We start from the raw sequence: 17,742 nt of genomic DNA, 5'->3' as shown, positions 1-17,742 counted from the left end.
AAGTACAAAAACCAAACACACAGACTGCAGTATCATGGGAGAGAGATGCTCACACTGTGATCTGGTGGGGATTATTCTGTAAATTCAAGAGTGGGTATTATACAACTAACTGACATAATACAACTAATTGATAGAGTTAATCATAATAAGCAGCTAAGTGGTAAACATTTGCTTTTTAAAAAAATTTCAGCAAGTATTACAAACTCTAATAAAAGCCACACAGGGTTTCTTTCTTAATATGGTAAAGGGATGGATCTCTACAGGGAGCCAGAATTCTATGTAATCTAGCTGCTATCTTTTCCCTTTCAAGAATATATGTGGTTAGAAAGAAAAGTGCAATGAGGTAGATACATGGATGCATAGACAAGCACACACTGCAAGAAGCTTGCTCACATTTGCATGGAACATAGCAGTACACCTAGAGGGTCCACAGAAAACCACCCCCACATTACCCAAGGCAACGGATGCAACTATGGGCCACGTGTTAAAGCCATACACTGATTGTGTTTGGAGAAAGAGTGGGCATTTCACCACCAACACCATTTAAAAGCTGATCCAATAATAGTCATGGAAAGAATGCTGGTTTATAGTGTTAACTCTAAAACAAGGATTTGTTCGAGAAAAAAATTACAGAATCCAAACTAGAAAAAAGCAAATTAGGGCAGGAAGGGATGTGAAGAGATGTCAGGTCCTAGGGCATGCCCTGGACAGTGATCACACTGCTGGCTTCTGAGTTAGTGCTACTCTAGACTTCAATAATACCTTTTGTCAACCTTGACAAATGATGAGCAAATGAACAAGAGATGGCATTTCCTTCAAGGCAAAGGTGCCAGATTTGTCCCCTTTGATGTCAACATTCCTTACCCAATAGTTGTACAAAACATGTCCTAACAGCTCACAATGAGAAGAGTAATAACAGAAAGAAGTGGGTCCAGACCAATTCACAAGAAACCACCAGAACTGAGCCCACAGAGCAATAGGAGTTGCTGTGCAGCAATTGCTGTTGGCTTCTCTCAGCCTGGAGAAGACCCACAGAGCCACTCTGGTGGCCTGCGGGCATTAGAGAGGCCCTTCTGGCCAAGATCATAGAGGTCATTATCAGTCAGACCTTGCTTCCCAGGATGGGCTGGGAACCCTTCTAGGCTATGCCCCTTGGAGAGCCCAACCTCCCTTACTAGGCTGCAATAAGGGCACATTTTCTGGCCTTCCAACACCCCTCAGGGCACAACTGGAAACTCAGGCCACAGCCTTGGGGTGGCTATCTTCCCCACCTGCTGTTTCTCCTAAAGGGGGCTACCTGAAGCAAAGCCCAACTGCAGGGTGATCAGTTTCAATTTCTGTGCTATATGGACTGTCAGAATGGCTTCTTGCCCTCTGATCTTGTTTTATTGCTCCTCTCGGACATGGCCATTCCAAGTCCTGGATCAGACCTGGTGCAACCAGCTTCTGTGGCATGGCATGCAGGCTACTGGAGGAACACAGCTCCATTTCTCTCCAGGCCTATGCTGTCATCCCTTAAATGTGGCTGCAGGAAGTGATGCCAGAACACATGGATAAATTTCTCATCCTAGTTGCCCAAAGCAGAAGCTACGAAACTGATCTCTCTCATTCCAGCGTCACTTGATAGGAGGAGGATAGAGGTCATATAACACACCAGTCAGGTGAGTCTTCTGTGTCTGAGATGTTTCTTAGGTGGAGCTGCTGCTCAGCTGCTGAATCCAAAATAGTCAAGGCTCCTGATAGCTTGAAGGATGGCTGGCTACTGCCAGATCATATTTGGACCATTCTGTTGGTCTAGGTGAAGCTGAGCCCTGTTGCTGGTGGCTGGGGCTATAATGATGAACAGTCACAGAGTGTTCTGAGAAATGTGTGATGGACATGTCTCTAGTGTGCCTCAGTGGCCAGGTTGTATAGTCAAGTGCTACCCACAGACATATACAGAGTCTGCATCTTGGATGAGGCATGGGCCTGCTTCTCTGGTCCATTCCCATCCAGCCTGCCCACCTTGTATGTTCACTTTCTTAGTGGACAAGGGATTTAACTTCTCTTTTATAAGTAAATTCTCAAAGAAAATGTCATCATATCTAAGTTCTGAAGCAATGACAGTCACAAGTTAACAGACAAGAAAGAATTCAAGGATATGTAAAAAAATCCACAGCCTGCACAACAAAAATGTAATAAAAGTACTAAAAAAAAAGCAAAGCAATAAAAATTGGAAAATAACATCACAATTGATATAGAAAGAACTACTATATAAAGTCAGTATATCCAAAGGTAACTTGATATCTAGTCAAAGGAGATGAACGGATAATTTGCATGCAAGAAAACAGAAATAGTATTGAAGTCATAGCATGAAAGATGAGACTAATAGTCAGGAGACCCAAGGGTCCATCCTTATTTCTGGTACTAATGAGCTGTGGGATGTCAGTAAGTGACCTTCACTGAGTATATCTCCTTGCCAGGCAGCGTTCTTGCAGGCAAGGCACACTCCTTGAGAACCTTAGGAGGTAGGGACTATGACTACTCCCCACTTCACAGCTGCAAATGGAAGGTTGAAGTACCATTTATGTCTGATATCAGGTGAGGATCTTCCAAGAAGGAGGAGTCACTTTGCCTTAAGTCCTGATGATGTCCTTCTCATTTGGGGGTGCTATCTAACTTTATTTTGAATAAGATGATACTGTGTGAGGACAAACCCCAACTGATGCTTATGGTGTTCATAGGGGACATTGGATTACATCGGCTTAGCAAAATGAGAGACCGAAAAAAAAAAATTTTCTTCTCCAGCTCAGTAAGTTTTACTAGGAGTGTGACCCAAAAGTAATGTATGAAATGTAAAAAAAAAAAAAAAAAAAAGCCTTTTTAAAGGCCATTTGGGAAAGCACCACTTTAAGTGGTTATGTTGTAGGTACAGTACTAATTTAAAAACACAAAGTAATGGTTCTAATGTTATATGAATACGTTTTTATGGCTTGAGAGGAAACTTCCGGTGAGAGCCTCATGCAGGGATTGTCACAGTGCTACCATACTCAAAACAGAGGGGACTGATGACTCAAACAGGTTCCCATGTTGGTGAGGTCAAAAATGCACATGAAGAATTAGAAACAAATGGAGTATGGTGAAAAAGAGTATTCTCTAAATTAATATATTATTCCATATAATGTGATTTACAATATGTATCTATAAACTAAATTAATAAATTAAATATTATGGCATTTGATCTATTTACATCCCTAAAATTTTATAAATTCAAGTAGGCCAAAATCTTGGGGCAATTTTCCTTTCGAGAAAGGTGCATTATCATATTGATGCCATTGAACAGCACTCAGGGGTAGAGCTTGAAAAGGACTTCCCATCTCCCTACTAGACCCCCATATGCAGATTTTTCTTCTCATTCTAGATGTGAAGATTAAAATACCTTGACAGTACTATCTGACAGGAAAAGTAGCCAAGCTATGTTAAAATGGTAAAAGTTACCCTCAATAGTTGTAGTGGGAAACATGAACATTTATAAATTGCTGGTGGCAGTACAAATCATTCCAACCTCTCACACAATAAAATATATAAGCACTACAAAATAGTTCATCTCCTTTGACTGAGCCATGGCCTCTGTGGACCCCTGCTATAGGTCCCAAGGCAGTGTCTACTCCCGATGGGAGGGCTGGTGCTTCTGCAGTGCTGAGCGCCTCTTGAACACACGACCACACTCACTGCACTCACAGTGCCTGGCTCCACTGTGGATCCGCCTGTGGCGGCTCAGGCCTGAGCTCCTCCGGAAGGCCTTGCCACACGTGTCGCACTCATAGGGTTTCAGTCCACTGTGGATGCGCCGGTGCTTGATGAGGTCAGAAGGCCCCCTGAATGCCTTGCTGCACTCGCCACAAGCGTAAGGCCGTTCACCGCTGTGGATGCGCGTGTGCTCCAGCAGGCTGGAGCTCTGGCGGAAGGCCTTGCCGCACTGGCTGCACTCATACGGTTTCTCACCCGTGTGGATCCTCCGGTGCTTGGTGAGCTCTGAGCTCCTCCGGAACAGCTTGCCGCAGTGAGGACAGCCATAGGGTTTGGCGCCGCTGTGGATACGCTGGTGCTCTGCCAGGCCGTTGATACCACGGAAGGACTTGCCGCAGTCATCGCAGTCGAAGGGCAGGTGGCCCGTGTGCATCCGCTGGTGCTTGAGAAGTTCCTGGCGGTCCAGGAAATCCCTGCTGCACGCCTTGCACGCAAAGGGCTTTTCCGAAGTATGAAGCTTCTGATGTCGAAAGAGGTGGGTGTTGGCTTTGAAGGACTGCCCACACTCCTCACAATCAAAAGGCTTCTCTCTGCTGTGCACCCTCAGGTGCTGACTAAGGCCTGCGTTCTTCTTAAACCTTTTCCCGCACTCCTCACACTCAAAGGGCTTCGCCTCCCTCTCCATTTGCTCCCTCTTTTCCAAGGCATCTTCCAGAGCCTTACTGGGGCCAGGCCCGTGCTGAGCGGCCAAAGCTGCATGGCTCTTCCTATGCTCATTAAATTCTGATACCCCCCTGAAGACCTTCCCGCAATCGCCACACTCCCAGCCCTTCTCCTCACTGTGAACCCTCTGGTGCTGAACAAGGAGCACTTTAAGGCGGAAGGTGTCCCCACACTCTTTACATGCAAAATGGTGTTCTATGGGCAGACTTTGTGGGCTCCCTCCCCTTCCCCCAGAGTCCCCATTCTGTTTGACCTCAGCGCTGGGGTCATTGGCCCTCGGGGAGCTCGTGGACGCCATCTCTTGCAGCTGGGCTTCTTCACCCATCTTCTGGTGGGAGGTCACCGAGGTGCTTTCTACAATAATAAACGATAAATGAGACACACAGTTTACAGAAGGCTTGGGAAAAAGGCTACTTTCCTTTGTTGATAATCCCCTCTCCTGCAACTGCTGAGCACCAAAGGGCCTGTAAGCCATCAGAAGCAAGCACCAGAAGGAAATGTGGGAGAGCACTGATTGTGGACATTGCTTATCAAAGGAGCTGTGAAGATGCCTTTGCTTTTGGCAAGGGGGCAGTCACACCTCATTACCAGAGTTTCAACTGGGCCCTCTACCCTAATCCTAGACCCCACAAGTTTAGCTAATCTTCCTGAGTCTAACTTCAACTCCAAGAGCTCAATAGCCCCCTCCAACCCAAATCTCAACCCCTCTCCCAAATTTCCTACTGCTTCTTCATGTTTCCTTTATGCTCACCAGCGTGCTCAGTGTGATCTGTGCTGAGGGATGGATCTGATACCAACAGAACTTGTCCTTGTGACAGGTGAGATACCAAAGCAGGACTCACAACAGGAACTCCTGTTAATGGAAGAAGGCAGCAGATAATAGAAGTATGGAGGAACAAGGGAAGAGCTGTCAAAGGAGATTCCCTCTAAATTTCCTATGTTGTCTATGACTTTATTATGTAAGTCATACATGCAGTGCAAATGCACTTCCCAAGGACCAGCTCCTTCTGGGGACTTTAGAAATGCAGGCTCTGGGCCCTCAACAGAGGCCCCAGAAAAATAGTAGGTAGCATCCTGGCCAGATGAACTTACCCCATTCTAATTCATTGAGCCATTCTAATACCCCACCACTGAATGCCATGCTCTTCCCAGACCTCTACAACTCTTAAACCAAACTCTTAATAGTTCTTCCTTCAAAAATCCCCCACCCCATGCAAACACCTGATGGATAAACAAGAGCTCTCAACAATGAGCTCCAATCAACTAGCCATATGGTTGTATAATTTATGTGTGTGTATATACAATATGTGCATATATAGTATATATACTGCATTTGTTTATGTTGATATAACTGATATAATTTGCCATCTCAGCCTTATGGTTAAAATCAAGTATAGTATCTGTTCTGATCAATTTAATGTCTGATATATTTTTTATCTGAAGACAATATATTAAATTTTAAAAGTACTCTAAATTATGACAGGTTTGCTCTAATTTTTTTTCACATTTATTTCTTTATTGTATGTGACTATGTGGGCATGTTCATACCATGGTGTGCTTATGGAAGTCAGAAGACAACTTGCACTATTGATTGTCACCTCCTACCTTATAGATTCTGGGGGTTGAACTTAGGTCAGCAGGCTCTGTGGCAAGCACTTTTCCTGCTCAAACATTTCACTGACTATTGTTCTAATGTCTTTCAAGTGAAAGATAGGAATGGAGAGATCTTTCCATGCCAAGATGAGTTGGAAGACTCTGTTTTTGAGTGTTCTCAATAAGGAAGAGCAAAGTGAAGTTGTGTATGTGTGGCCATGTATCCCCAACTCTACTTTCAGTAGATGGTGAGTCTGAGAAGTTCTGGGGGCATCCTTACCAATGGAGGTCACATCCCTGGAATATGCCAGTGCCTGCTGCTCCAGGCTCAGACTCAGCCACTCCTGCTCTGTGAGGTGCCACGGTACAATATCAAAGGACACCAAACCCTGAAATAAATCACATTAATAGTCTTTTAACCTAATCTGTAATGAGGCAGTGTGGCACCAGTGATGCCAAGGGCAAGAGGTTAGGACCTGAAGTATTCACATCTGTGTATGTTGCTAATGTGGATCTCTAACCACAATCCCAAGGAGTCCTAGAAAGAAAACATGATCAAGCTCAAGGAGACCTGGGTTGTCTGACCCTGGGACTCCCACTGTCTTCCCAAAGGATACAGACTTAGCTCTCTCACATATACAGTGGGTATCATAAGCACACTGGGCATTCATTCCTTGGCAGCCTGTGGGAGAGAAGCAGAGGATAGGAACGAAGGCAGCAGCCAGGGCTCATACTCTGCTGCATGTCATGCTGGGCAAAGAGGCAAAGGCTGAGGCCAAAATCAGGGAGCAGTGACAAAATCTCAAGCAAGGCAAGAGGGAAGCACAGCTCACCTGGGCCTCCGGCATCTCAAGAGGGACTGCCAGGACCTGGTTTCCTGGGGCTCCATCTTGGGGAAGGGCAAGACCTTGGGGAGCAGGTGGAGCTAAGGAAAGTGAAAAAAGCTGTGAGTAACAACAGCCCTGTTTCTTGGTCCCCAGGGATGGCATTAGTGACTTCCTATTCCCTAGTTTTAAATCTTACAGCGTCTTCTCTTCCAGGTGGGGCTGAATGGCAAGGCAGAACATGAGTACGCCTGAGAAAACATATATGAAACAGCAGGAAAGTAGGCTGGCAAAGAATTAGTATAGGTAGGCCAGAGGGAGGCAAGATAAGACAAACAAATGCTAGCCTAGGCAGAAACAAAGACAGCTACAGAGAGTTGCTGGCAGGAACACTAGCTGCCAGAGACTGGCTGACTACAGGGTTTCCTTAAAGTAAGCCTGGATGAGGCCAATGCACACACTATACAGGAAGGAAGCACACTAAAGAGAGAACCAGAAGAAATAACTCAGAGATAAGGGGTCCTTTCATGGACACCTGAAACTGATGGGGCCACTGAAAGGAAGAGAGATGGCAAAGAGCAAGAACTTGGACTTCTTCACTAGCAGTGGGGCCTTTAAAAACACCCCCTAGTGTAACAAGTCATTGGGAGAAAACCATGAAGAACCCTCTTTAATGTTCTTCATCAAAATGGGAGGTTGGAAAAACAGCTGGAGAAAAATACTTCTAAGAAAAGATCTTCAAATATTACATTGATAAAGAAAAGTTCTGAAGTGTGTATGTGTGTGTGTGTGACCTTTTCCTCCATGTTGCCAAGTAAGTGAGCTACTGTAAGCTTACCACAGATGCCTGTGCATTACAGGCTTCCCACTTCAGTGAGTTCAAAGAAACAGCCACATAGTTCATGTTCTGATGTCAACTCAATTCAACTCATAATTAAGTGAAAAGGAAGCATCTTAGCACTAACAGAAGGACAACAAAAACCCTGGTACTCCAGAAAGAGTACCTGAAATATGGCATCTTAGAAGGGGTGAATGGAAATTTCCACATATGGCCCTGATGGAGTAACAAGGAAGAGATTTAACATCCACAAACAAGTTTTCAACAATAGTTTTTAATACTAGGGTAGTAGGAAGCACAGGTTCAAGATCCCCAGATAAACAAATGAGGCAATTCCTGTCATCAGTTCAGTGCTCTGCCTGGAGGCAACATCCAGAATGAGAGTGTAGGAGGGGTGAAACCAAACAAATAGAGCTTAGCAACCGCATCAGAAGCTAGCATTCAGGGTGGTAGGGGAAGATGAAGGTTGCAGGGCAGAGTTCAGAAAGCACTGTGCTATGTAGGAAAAACAAGTAAAAAGGTATGTATAAGGCTTCTCTTGAATCTTTTTGTGGTATTGTGTTCCCAAAAATACTGTGCAGGTAATAAACTTATCTGGGGTCAGAGAACAGACAGCCACTAGATACAGAGCCACAAATGGTGGCTAGAAAATGGGAAGAGCAAGCCATAGCAGAAGTTGGGCGGTGGTGGTGCACGCCATTAATCCCAGCACTTGGGAGGCAGAGCCAGGTGGATCTCTGTGAGTTCAAGGCCACATTGGAAACAGCCAGGCATGGTGACACACGCCTTTAATCCCAGAAAGCGAACCTTTAATCCCAGGGAGTGGAGGCAGAAAGGGAAAGGTATATAAAGACATGAAGACCAGAAACTAGAAGCATTTGGCTGGTTCAGCATTTGGCTGGTTAAGCTTTTAGGTTTTGGAGCAACACAGTTCAGCTGAGATCCATTATGGATGAGGACTCAGAGGCTTCCAGTCTGAGGAAACAAGACCAGCTGAGGAACTAGCAAGGTGAGGAAACTGTGGCTTGTTCTGCTTCTCTGATCTTCCAGCATTCACCCCAATAACTGGCCTTGGGTTTGTTCTTATTAATAAGACCTGTTAAGATTCCTACTACATCTTTTCTGACTACAAGTATTGAATGAAACTCCCAAGGACTATAAGCACACTGATTCAATGTTTGTGTAGCTACAAAAGAAGAGAGACAAGCTCTGGAAAGATCTTCAGTTTCTTTAATGTGTAACGTGTGGCTTTTTAGACATCAAGCAGAATTTCATTGGTATCAGAAAGGTCCAATTTTAGATAGCCTTTGGTAGGTAAACCTGGGACAAGACAGATGCTCAGCATGCTAGAGAACAGGGCTGAGACCAAGGAGAGAGGAGAATGGCCCTGAGGTCAGACAATAAGACCAGTATTTCTTAGGATACCCATATGTGGAAAACAGTTACAGAGGACTAGTGGAAATCTGTAAACAGTCTGTGAAGGGTGAGTGGCCAGAAAGTCTAAGCATAGACTTTTTGGAACCCTCTCCTTAAGCTATCAGCTTTATAGAAAGGTATGGGCAGAAGGTCTAATGTGACCTCAAAGTCCTTGCAAGCCCTCCCAACCATTTTTAGCTGACTGCCTAGAAAAAGTGTTTCTCCGAATGTGTGAGGTCATCCTGAGATACTCAGTAGACAAACCCTCTCTTTGTTCCAGTGGCACCAAAGCAGGGTTCCTCTGCCTTAATGGATTCTTCTTTTGGTATGCATTCAATGTCTAGTTTGATTTTGACTTCTTATACAAACACAATGAACTGGTCATAAATTTATTATATGATTTTGTTTTTTAAAACAATTCACTTCCAACTGACATTGGTGTTTTCAAATGAAATGGAGAGAGGGACATCACATGTATGCACTTCTGGAAAAAGATGGCCTAATTATAAACCTTTTCTTGCCTTCAAGCCAGTAATAAGCTTTGATCTAGTACACAATTGCATATCCTGCCCCCCTTCAAAATCACCCCATCCATACACACTAGCCTTCATGCAGATATATAGATGCCAAGGCTGCGGCCCTCAAAGCCTGTGAACCTGCCAAGAATACCATCTCTTATCACAGAAGATTCCTTCTAATAATTCAGGCCTTAACTTAAATGTTACTTCCTTAAAATCTCTTTATTCTCCAGCCCTGGCAGTTTCCTTCAAACATTTTCACTAATGGAAGTTGCTTATTTTTCTCAGAAAACAAATCTGATCCAACAGGACAGGGCCTTTTCTCTATTGGTTACCCCTAAATTCCAGGTATCTGTAGCAGCTCCTGGCACCACATAGGACATGACATGATTTATTGTGGAACAATGGAATCAACGTGAGCCAGAGCGGTTTGTTAAATGGAGCAAGCTTCCTTTTATGAAGCACATAGGATGAATATTTGGAGCTGTGTGTCTCCTGTCACAGAATTTCACTATCATAACCTAGAATTGGTTGTTATCACCAGCATTTTCCAGAAAATAAAGAATGTATAACCATATGCACCCAAGCCAGAACCAGAAGATCAGTTGATAGTGAGCACTGTGCAGGCTTCATGGTATAGATGAATGTTTTGTAGCTACTTTTAAACCATATTATCAACATGCCATTGCAGAGCCTCAGTGCATAAATACATACATCATTCTTTTCCTGTTTTACACACACACACACACACACACACACACACACACACACACACACACACACGTCTTCCAAAGTATCCACCTTTAACGGAGCAAATCCCACTAAAGTGTTTTTTCTTAATTGGCACGATTAACTGTTAAAGTTCTAGAGCTATAACTCTAAAAGAACTGTTAATAATATTTCCTATATTGCAATAGGAGTAGCCCTTCCTATACTAGTTCACTCCAGGGATTTGGTTTGAGAGCACTTTAGCTCTTGGTGGCTATGTGATGGGTACCCATAGTAACAGAGAACTTGAACACACAGAGATCATTTAAAAGGTACTCATGAAAACAAGAGGGCAAAAGTGGGCCCTGCTTTCACAAAAGGGAGCTAAACTCTACCCAATTATCTAAGTGTGGCAGGTAAAAGATCTTATCATAAGTATAGGAAAATCATTTAAAAATGATAATACACATGAATCCCTACTGTGATCAAAAATAAAACTACCACCAATCCTGAAGACAATTGGATCACTTAGTCTCTGTGTTGCACAACTATTCCATTTTAACATGGTGGAATATAATCTAGAAAAGAAGCTGGATGCTGTGACAACAGTGATAATCACAGGTATCCATTGCCTTCTGAAATAGATCTTTGGAGATCAAGGTCAAAGCATTTCCATGAAGAACATGAAAGTCATAGTGCAACCAATTGACATGGAGGGTAATACTAACCTTGAACATATGACACTTTTATTTATGATATAAAAGCATACCCTGAAGCCTAAAGAAATTTCCATGGTACACTAGTACCTATAACTGGGAAAGACAGCTGAGAGAACCACTGCAGGAAAACAAACCAACTTCTAATGTAAATAACACTGTCTTTCTTTACATGGGACACAAAGGCCAGGACTATCCATACCCAGAGCACAAAGGCTTTGTCAAAGTTAACTGCAAATTTCATATTAGGCATAGCCAAGTCCATGTATGCTGCAGCTGTTTAATAAACATCTGCTGTGAGAAAACATGTACGACAACAGTGTCAGTGTCAACTGCAGGGCTGGACAACTGTGAATTCTAAAACACCAGAGCTCATGTAGTGAGAAAATCTTGCTTTAGAGCAATATGTAAAAATTTTTTAAATGTATTAATGTATAGTCATTGATACTTCCACATATGTGTTTACTGCAGTATTATTCATAGAATCAGCCTGAGCATCCATCAACAGATACATAAATATGGTATACAGACACAATAGAATTTTATTTAGTCACAATGTAAGTTACCTAAGCAACTTATTGAATTTACTGCATGGAATTACAAACACTAAGGGACCCAAAATAGTCATTTTGTTTTCACCTGAAAGAACAGAAATTGAGAGCTGAATTCAACAGCGATATAAAACAACTTACATCATTAAAAACTGGTGAACAATTTGGTGTCTTTTATATTTCTTTGGACAGGTATTATCTTTCTGTGGCAGCAGGGCAGGAAAAGGCAGCAATGTCACTCAAATAAGACCCATCTAGAAGTTTCCAAAAGCTTCCCAGGGTGCCCCAAACACCTAGAGTGCCTCAATATTGAAATGAGAACCTATAGAAGGAATATCTTTAGGACATGCTGGTTTAGGTTTTATCATCAAGTTGACACAAACCTAGAGTCACCTAAGAAGAGGAACCCTTAATTGAAGAAGTGCCTCAATCAAATGTCCTGTGGCCATGTTTAGGAGAGATTTTCTTGGTTGATGGTTGATGTTGGAGGGGACCACCCTTAGGCAGGAGGGGCTGAGCTGTATAAAAGGCTAGCTAAGCAGTGAACCAGATAGCAGGTCAGTAAGTAGTGTTCCTCCATACTTACTGCCCTGGCTTCCCTCAATGACGGATTATGACCTGGAAGTATAAGCTTAATAAACCCTTTCCTCTCTTAGTTGTTTTTGGTTAGAGTGTTTTATCACACCACCAGGAAACAAAACTGGAAGAGAGCACAAAACTTAACTGTTCAATTCCCTTTAAGGCCAGGGCAAATGTGTTTCAAGTTTGGGAACACGTGAAAGAGATCTGGTCCCAATGGGTGCTTTCAGCTCCTTCTCCCACACAGTGATCCCCTGGTCTCCCCATTTTCCTTGCCAAACACCTTCTCTCCTTGGCACTGTGTGTCTAAGATTGCCAGAATTGTTTCTGGGCAAGTAGTTCAGCAACACTAGCATATATGAGCTTCCAGAACCCAAACACTTTTTTATTGTCTTGTACCTTCCAGCAGCACAGCAGACACATTCTGCAAACATGTAGACTTACCCAAAAGAGACACACAGGGATGACTCATCTTGTTTTAGAACAGTTCCAAGAGATTAGTCCAATAAGTAAAGTCTCACCTGTTGGATTGAAATAACTCGGGTGAACAGAAGCAGGCTCATATGTGCACCTTCCAGGAACCTGTCCTTTTGATAATGAGTGCTCAAGGGCAGGACAAGCTGTATAACTGAACTGGCACTGCCAAGGCCTGGTTGTACCTCAGTGAGTCAACAGTGCAAGCACTTCTGAGTGGGCCCTGGGGCTACAGGTGCTCCTGGCCTTTATGTTCTTAAATGAATCTGGCAGGCTAGGAGGTGGGCAAGAGGCTCATAGGCCCATCGTGTACTGTGAAATCTGGCTGCTCCTCAAAAGTACAGAATCCTAAAAGGCTAAAAGGGATGACTGCCTTACCACGAAAGTCTGTTTCTCTTGGGATATTTGTGTCTGTGTTATCTTTTTCTGTATGTGTGGGTGGGAAGGAATCTGTTTTCTCTCTCACTTTGCCTGGGCACCTGTCTCTCTGTTTAGGTTTCCCTCTTTATTCCATTCTACAAAAAGCCAGAAGGTAAACCAGAAGGGGATTTTGTAGTGTTTGTTGTGTTTAACTGAGGAAAGGTTTATGCCCATTTCTCCAAGAATATGCACTGACATCTTTCTAAAACTCAAAATAAATTGCAAGTATAGAATCACTGAGGTTACACTCTCCGGATATAAAAGATTCCAAACTGGGGATATGGTGAAAGGCTATACAGCTGTCCCAGGCCATCCAAAGAATCCAGACAGTTTTGGAAGGGCTGGATAACTGTGCTAGAAACCAGACTTTTGATTTAGTGAAAATTCTAGTGGTAAAGCAGCAGGTCTGGGTGGGTGTCACGGAATTGGCATCTTTCAACATGCAGACATTGGGGCTGTCTAGAATTTGGAGGTTCCCTAGAGTCTCCCATCAGACAGGTTTCCCATCCCGGAGCTTCCTTCTGAGGCTGTGCTGGTGGTCAGACTTTGGGCAAGAGAACTCACACTTTTAAGCAGATTTTCTAAGGGTTCTACCATTGACAGAAGGCTAGAAATCTGTCCCATGGAATTCTCAATACAGATCCAGGACCACTTTGGAGCAATGGACCAGACTGTGTCAGACACTGCGAATGTTGTTTCTATGACAAGGCCCAATGGGAGAAGGGAGAAGACAAATGGTCCTGGGAGAGATGCTGGTCCCATTCGAAAATTTCTGCTAAAGGAAAATGTAGGGGGCTGAAGGTTAAGAGGAAATGTTCCACTGGCCAAGGAGACTGGAGGGGGCTGGCTGCCTGGGAGTACAAGGCTGACTAGAGGGTGTCAGCTGGCACAGGGTGAGCCCTCTGGGAAGAGAGCCAGGAGTGTGTGTGTGTGTGGGGGGGAGGCTGAAAAGGACCATGGGCTTTGGGCAGGAGACAAGTGGGAGTACGTGCGTGTGTAAAAAGACATGCAATTAATCACCCAAATATAGACTGGAGGAACCAGCAAAGGACTTTAGGAGAAGGGGGCCATGGAGTAGTGCCAGAAAATGTGGCTTCCAGGAGGGCCACAGTAGAAACTCTCTTCTTCCAGCAAGGAATCTTCTGCACCCCCAGCTCTCTGCCTTAGGCAACATACCTGCCCCCATTATCCCCATGCAACACCCACTCGTATGGAAAGGTAGGTCTCCCCAAGCTGGAATCTTCTTCAGGACCCAGAGGTGCAACCCCTCCCCCATACTGGAAAAAGTCTCTTCAGCCATTCTCCACTAGGCCAATGCCCGCGGCCTCCATGTGCGGCCTCCATGTCGATAGGGGCTGTGTGTGGGGGTCCACCCCCAGCTCCTGACCCGTTCCCAATCCTTAGCATCTTCCAAAGAGCAGCACAGGCCTCACATCCGCAATTCCTGCCTTTGACCGCTGCCCCCTACCCTGCACGAGAAGGCCTCAAGGCCTTTCCATGGCCACCCACCACCAGAGACTGGTACCCTTCGGCCCATGGCTTGCTCCAAGGCCAAGCAGTTCCCCACTCTGTCCCACTCCCCTCCCCCGCATATTCTCCCGCGGTCCACGCACTCACTCAAGGCCCCAAGCACATCCTCCCGCCACCGCCACCCCGAAGGCTCTCTTGGGCCACACATCCTTGATCGAACACATCTCTCACGATCACTTGAGCTGCACGTCCCTCCCGTAGTCTGCACGCTCACCCGGCCTGCAGCGCCTGACTCTGGGCCTTTGCAGAAGCGGAGTTGGCGCGGTGCAAGCAGATCTGGCGTGGCAGGAAGCGTCACGAGAGCCGCCAGCCCAGGAGAAGCCCAGCAGCTTGGCGGCTCATTTTCCGGAGCAGGGCGCCGCCTAAGGTACTGAGAGTGAAGCCCCGCCCCGGCACCGGTCCCGCCTAGCCTGTTGGCTAAGATTGGCCTGAAAGGAGCTAGGACGGATGGGGGCGTGTCTGGGGCGGGGTGAGGAGAGGAGGTGGGGTAGGTGAGATTAGAGGAGCAAAACGCACGTATCCTGTGTGATGAGAGAATAAACATGGAAAAAACGTAAAAAAAGAATGATGAATGAATAAATGAGCAAAATAAATTGATTAGTGGTGGAGACAATAAAGAAACTGACAAGGCTAGGACCTTCATAATGATGTTAGGGCTGGGGTAAGTCACTGAAGAAAAGAATAAAGTCATGCCTGAGCCTTCATTGTGCCAGACACGGAGAATACAACCGTGAACAAAACAGACTCTTATGCCTATCCTAAGAGCCATACATCAGGCACCTCAGAGCCCCTTTGAGAGTATTGTATGTGTATTAGGGGGCACAGACCAGTAAATAACAGAAATCCGAATTTCAGAATAGCAGGTTATACCATGAATCCTAAAACAAGTGTCCTGGTTTAGAGGTGCTACAAGCGGTTGCCAGTTCAAGATGACTTTTTTGGTCAACTTTACTGCTCTGCTTTGCGCGTCCTTAGCGACACAAGTAACTGCTTTCTTAAAGTGGTTTCCCGAGTAAGCCATTAATAAACAAAGATGAACATAAAAACCCTCAGACGAGGGGCTAGAACTTCATCCAACATCTATCCAGGTGATGTTTGTAGTGATCAAGAGGGAAATATGTGCATACTTCTGTGAAAATGCAGCATTTGCTGCCAAAAGCAACATCAAAGATAAAACACACTCTCATCCGGATAATCTTGGCATATCCAGCATAAGAAAGGAAGGTCAGGTGCTGGAGAATTAGCTCAGCCTGAAGAGTGCTTGTCTTGCAAACATGAGGACCTGAGTTCACTCCCTAGTACCCGCGTTAAAAATGGGAGAGGCAACTCGTGTGCATAATCCCAGTACTAGGAAGTAGAAATAAGTGGATGGCTGGAGTTGGATGGCTAGCCAGTCTAGCCTATTTAGCGAGTTCCAGGCCCGTGAGAGACCATACTTAAAAGCCAAGGAATGACACCTGCTGTACTCCTTTGACCTCCACAGGCACATATACGTGCCCATGCGTGTGCATACACAGGAACACACAAATAGATCTCTGGAGTGCTGGGAGGACAGGAAAAGAGGCTCGAGAAGCATGGCACTGAGTGGATTCTGGGGGATGTGTTCTACCTTTTTCCTCTTTCATTTTATTCATAAGCATTTAACTCATTGTAATGAATACAACCTACATTCTATTCTTCTTTTAATATTTATATTTATTTTATGTATGGTTTATTTGCTTGCATGCATGTATGTGTACTACATGCATGACTGGTGCCCATGAAGCCAGAAGACAGCATCACATCTCCTAGAACTGGAGTTACAGACAGTTGTGAGCTGCCATGTAGTTGCTGGGAATTGAACCCTGGTCCTCTGGAAGAGCAGCCAGTGTTCTTAACCTCTGAGCCATCTCTCTAGTTCCCCCTTTCTATTCCTGTAACAATTTTGTCAGTTAGATACCATTTTTCTTATTTTCTCTCTACATTTTATTATGAAAATTTTGCAACATACAGAACATTAGAAAGCTGGTGCCTATGTACCAATCCTTAATCCTCTATAACAGTATTATGTTGTATTTACAAGATTCTATGTTTGTCTTTATTTTACCAACATACTTCAAAATAAGGTGCAATTAATATACTTTACCACTAAGTACCTCAGCAAGTGTAACTATTGGTGAAATTATTAAGGCTACTCCACGTAGTTAAAAGGGAGGTTTATTTTGTGGGGTAACTTACAAATGAAGGGATAGGTTGCAGGGTCTGGGAAAAGTATGGTGAAGTATGGCGCAGTCTGGCGGTGTTCTCTGGATAACTCTGCTCAGTCTACCTCCAGCGTCCAGGGTCCTAGAACCAAGAGAAGCCTCTCCATTTGATCCTGGGTCTTCAGCGTCCTCTCTCAGCCCCGCCTTGTAGGTGTGACCATTACCGAAGCCTCAGTGGGGGTTGGAACTTCCAGGCCAAGGCTGGAATGGCTACCCACTACATGTAACAATAACTAGAGGAGGTCAATATTTATGTACTGTCCTTTGATCTTTTGGAAGCAAAATTTACATTGAGTGAAATGTACAGATCTAGTTGCTAAGTTTTGACAAATACCTTTCCTAAACCCCCATCTAGATATAAACCTTTATGAGGTGTTTGGAAATTTCCCATGCATCCTATTCCAGCCCATTTATAGCAAGATTCCACAGGGGAAGCCATTATTCTAATTTTTTCACCATAGACAGCCTATTCCTGCATGAGAACGGAATCAGACAGTATATACTTTTTATACTATTTTATGTCTGGATTCTTTCCTTTACTATGATATTTTTGAGATTCCTCTATATTGTTAAAATATGTTCCCTTTCCTTTCATTGCTGAGTCACATTTCATTGTACGGCTAGTTGATTTATTCACCACTTTATGATGTGGGCTGTTTCCAGTTTGGGTTGTTTTTCACTATATGAATAGTTTAGCATGTTTTTTGTGTGAACATATGTTTTCATTTTTCTTGAGTAAAAACCTGGGAGGAGAATTTGCCATGTCATAGGGTAGTTTTATGTGTTATTAGCAAACTGCCAGAATGTTTTTCAAAGTGGATATGCAATTGAAACTCCTACCAGAAATATGTGAGAGTTCACTTTCTTTCTCATCCTCATC

At 44.2% G+C, this 17,742-nt stretch overlaps 1 protein-coding gene and 1 pseudogene across 3 annotated transcripts; one reads left to right on the top strand and one right to left on the bottom strand.

Moving 5' to 3' along the window:
• Positions 1 to 2,850: 2,850 nt before the first annotated feature.
• On the bottom strand, positions 2,851 to 14,974 carry Znf275 (zinc finger protein 275). Of its 3 annotated transcripts, none has more exons than XM_036174467.1 (6): positions 14,707 to 14,974; positions 12,640 to 12,716; positions 6,879 to 6,970; positions 6,326 to 6,434; positions 5,204 to 5,305; positions 2,851 to 4,806 (listed from the first exon to the last, which is right to left on the bottom strand). In XM_036174467.1, exons 2-6 carry the CDS (start codon positions 12,665 to 12,667, stop codon positions 3,644 to 3,646), a joined length of 1,494 nt encoding a protein of 497 aa, XP_036030360.1. In that variant the 5' UTR covers positions 12,668 to 12,716; positions 14,707 to 14,974; the 3' UTR covers positions 2,851 to 3,643. The 3 variants fall into 3 exon arrangements, with proteins under 3 accessions (XP_036030360.1, XP_036030358.1, XP_036030361.1); XM_036174465.1 differs by having other exon boundaries at positions 14,834 to 14,974; XM_036174468.1 differs by lacking the exon at positions 14,707 to 14,974 and having other exon boundaries at positions 12,640 to 14,672.
• Positions 5,814 to 5,925, top strand: LOC118574946 (annotated as a pseudogene).
• Positions 14,975 to 17,742: the final 2,768 nt, after the last annotated feature.

Source organism: Onychomys torridus, chromosome X, assembly GCF_903995425.1.
Source record: "Onychomys torridus chromosome X, mOncTor1.1, whole genome shotgun sequence".
Lineage (NCBI taxonomy): Eukaryota > Metazoa > Chordata > Mammalia > Rodentia > Cricetidae > Onychomys > Onychomys torridus.
Note: the sequence above shows the minus strand (reverse complement) of the source record. Positions and strands in the feature narration are given on the sequence as shown.

Excerpts from the sequence above, each read along its gene's own strand:
- Znf275 (XM_036174467.1), bottom strand. The coding sequence starts at position 12,667 with ATGAGTCATCCCTGTGTGTCTCTTTTGG. Across the intron at positions 6,971-12,639 it reads TCCCTGTGTGTCTCTTTTGG|CTCCACCTGCTCCCCAAGGT; the intron begins GTAAGTCTACAT and ends CACTTTCCTTAG. Across the intron at positions 4,807-5,203 it reads AGATCACACTGAGCACGCTG|AAAGCACCTCGGTGACCTCC; the intron begins GTGAGCATAAAG and ends TTATTATTGTAG.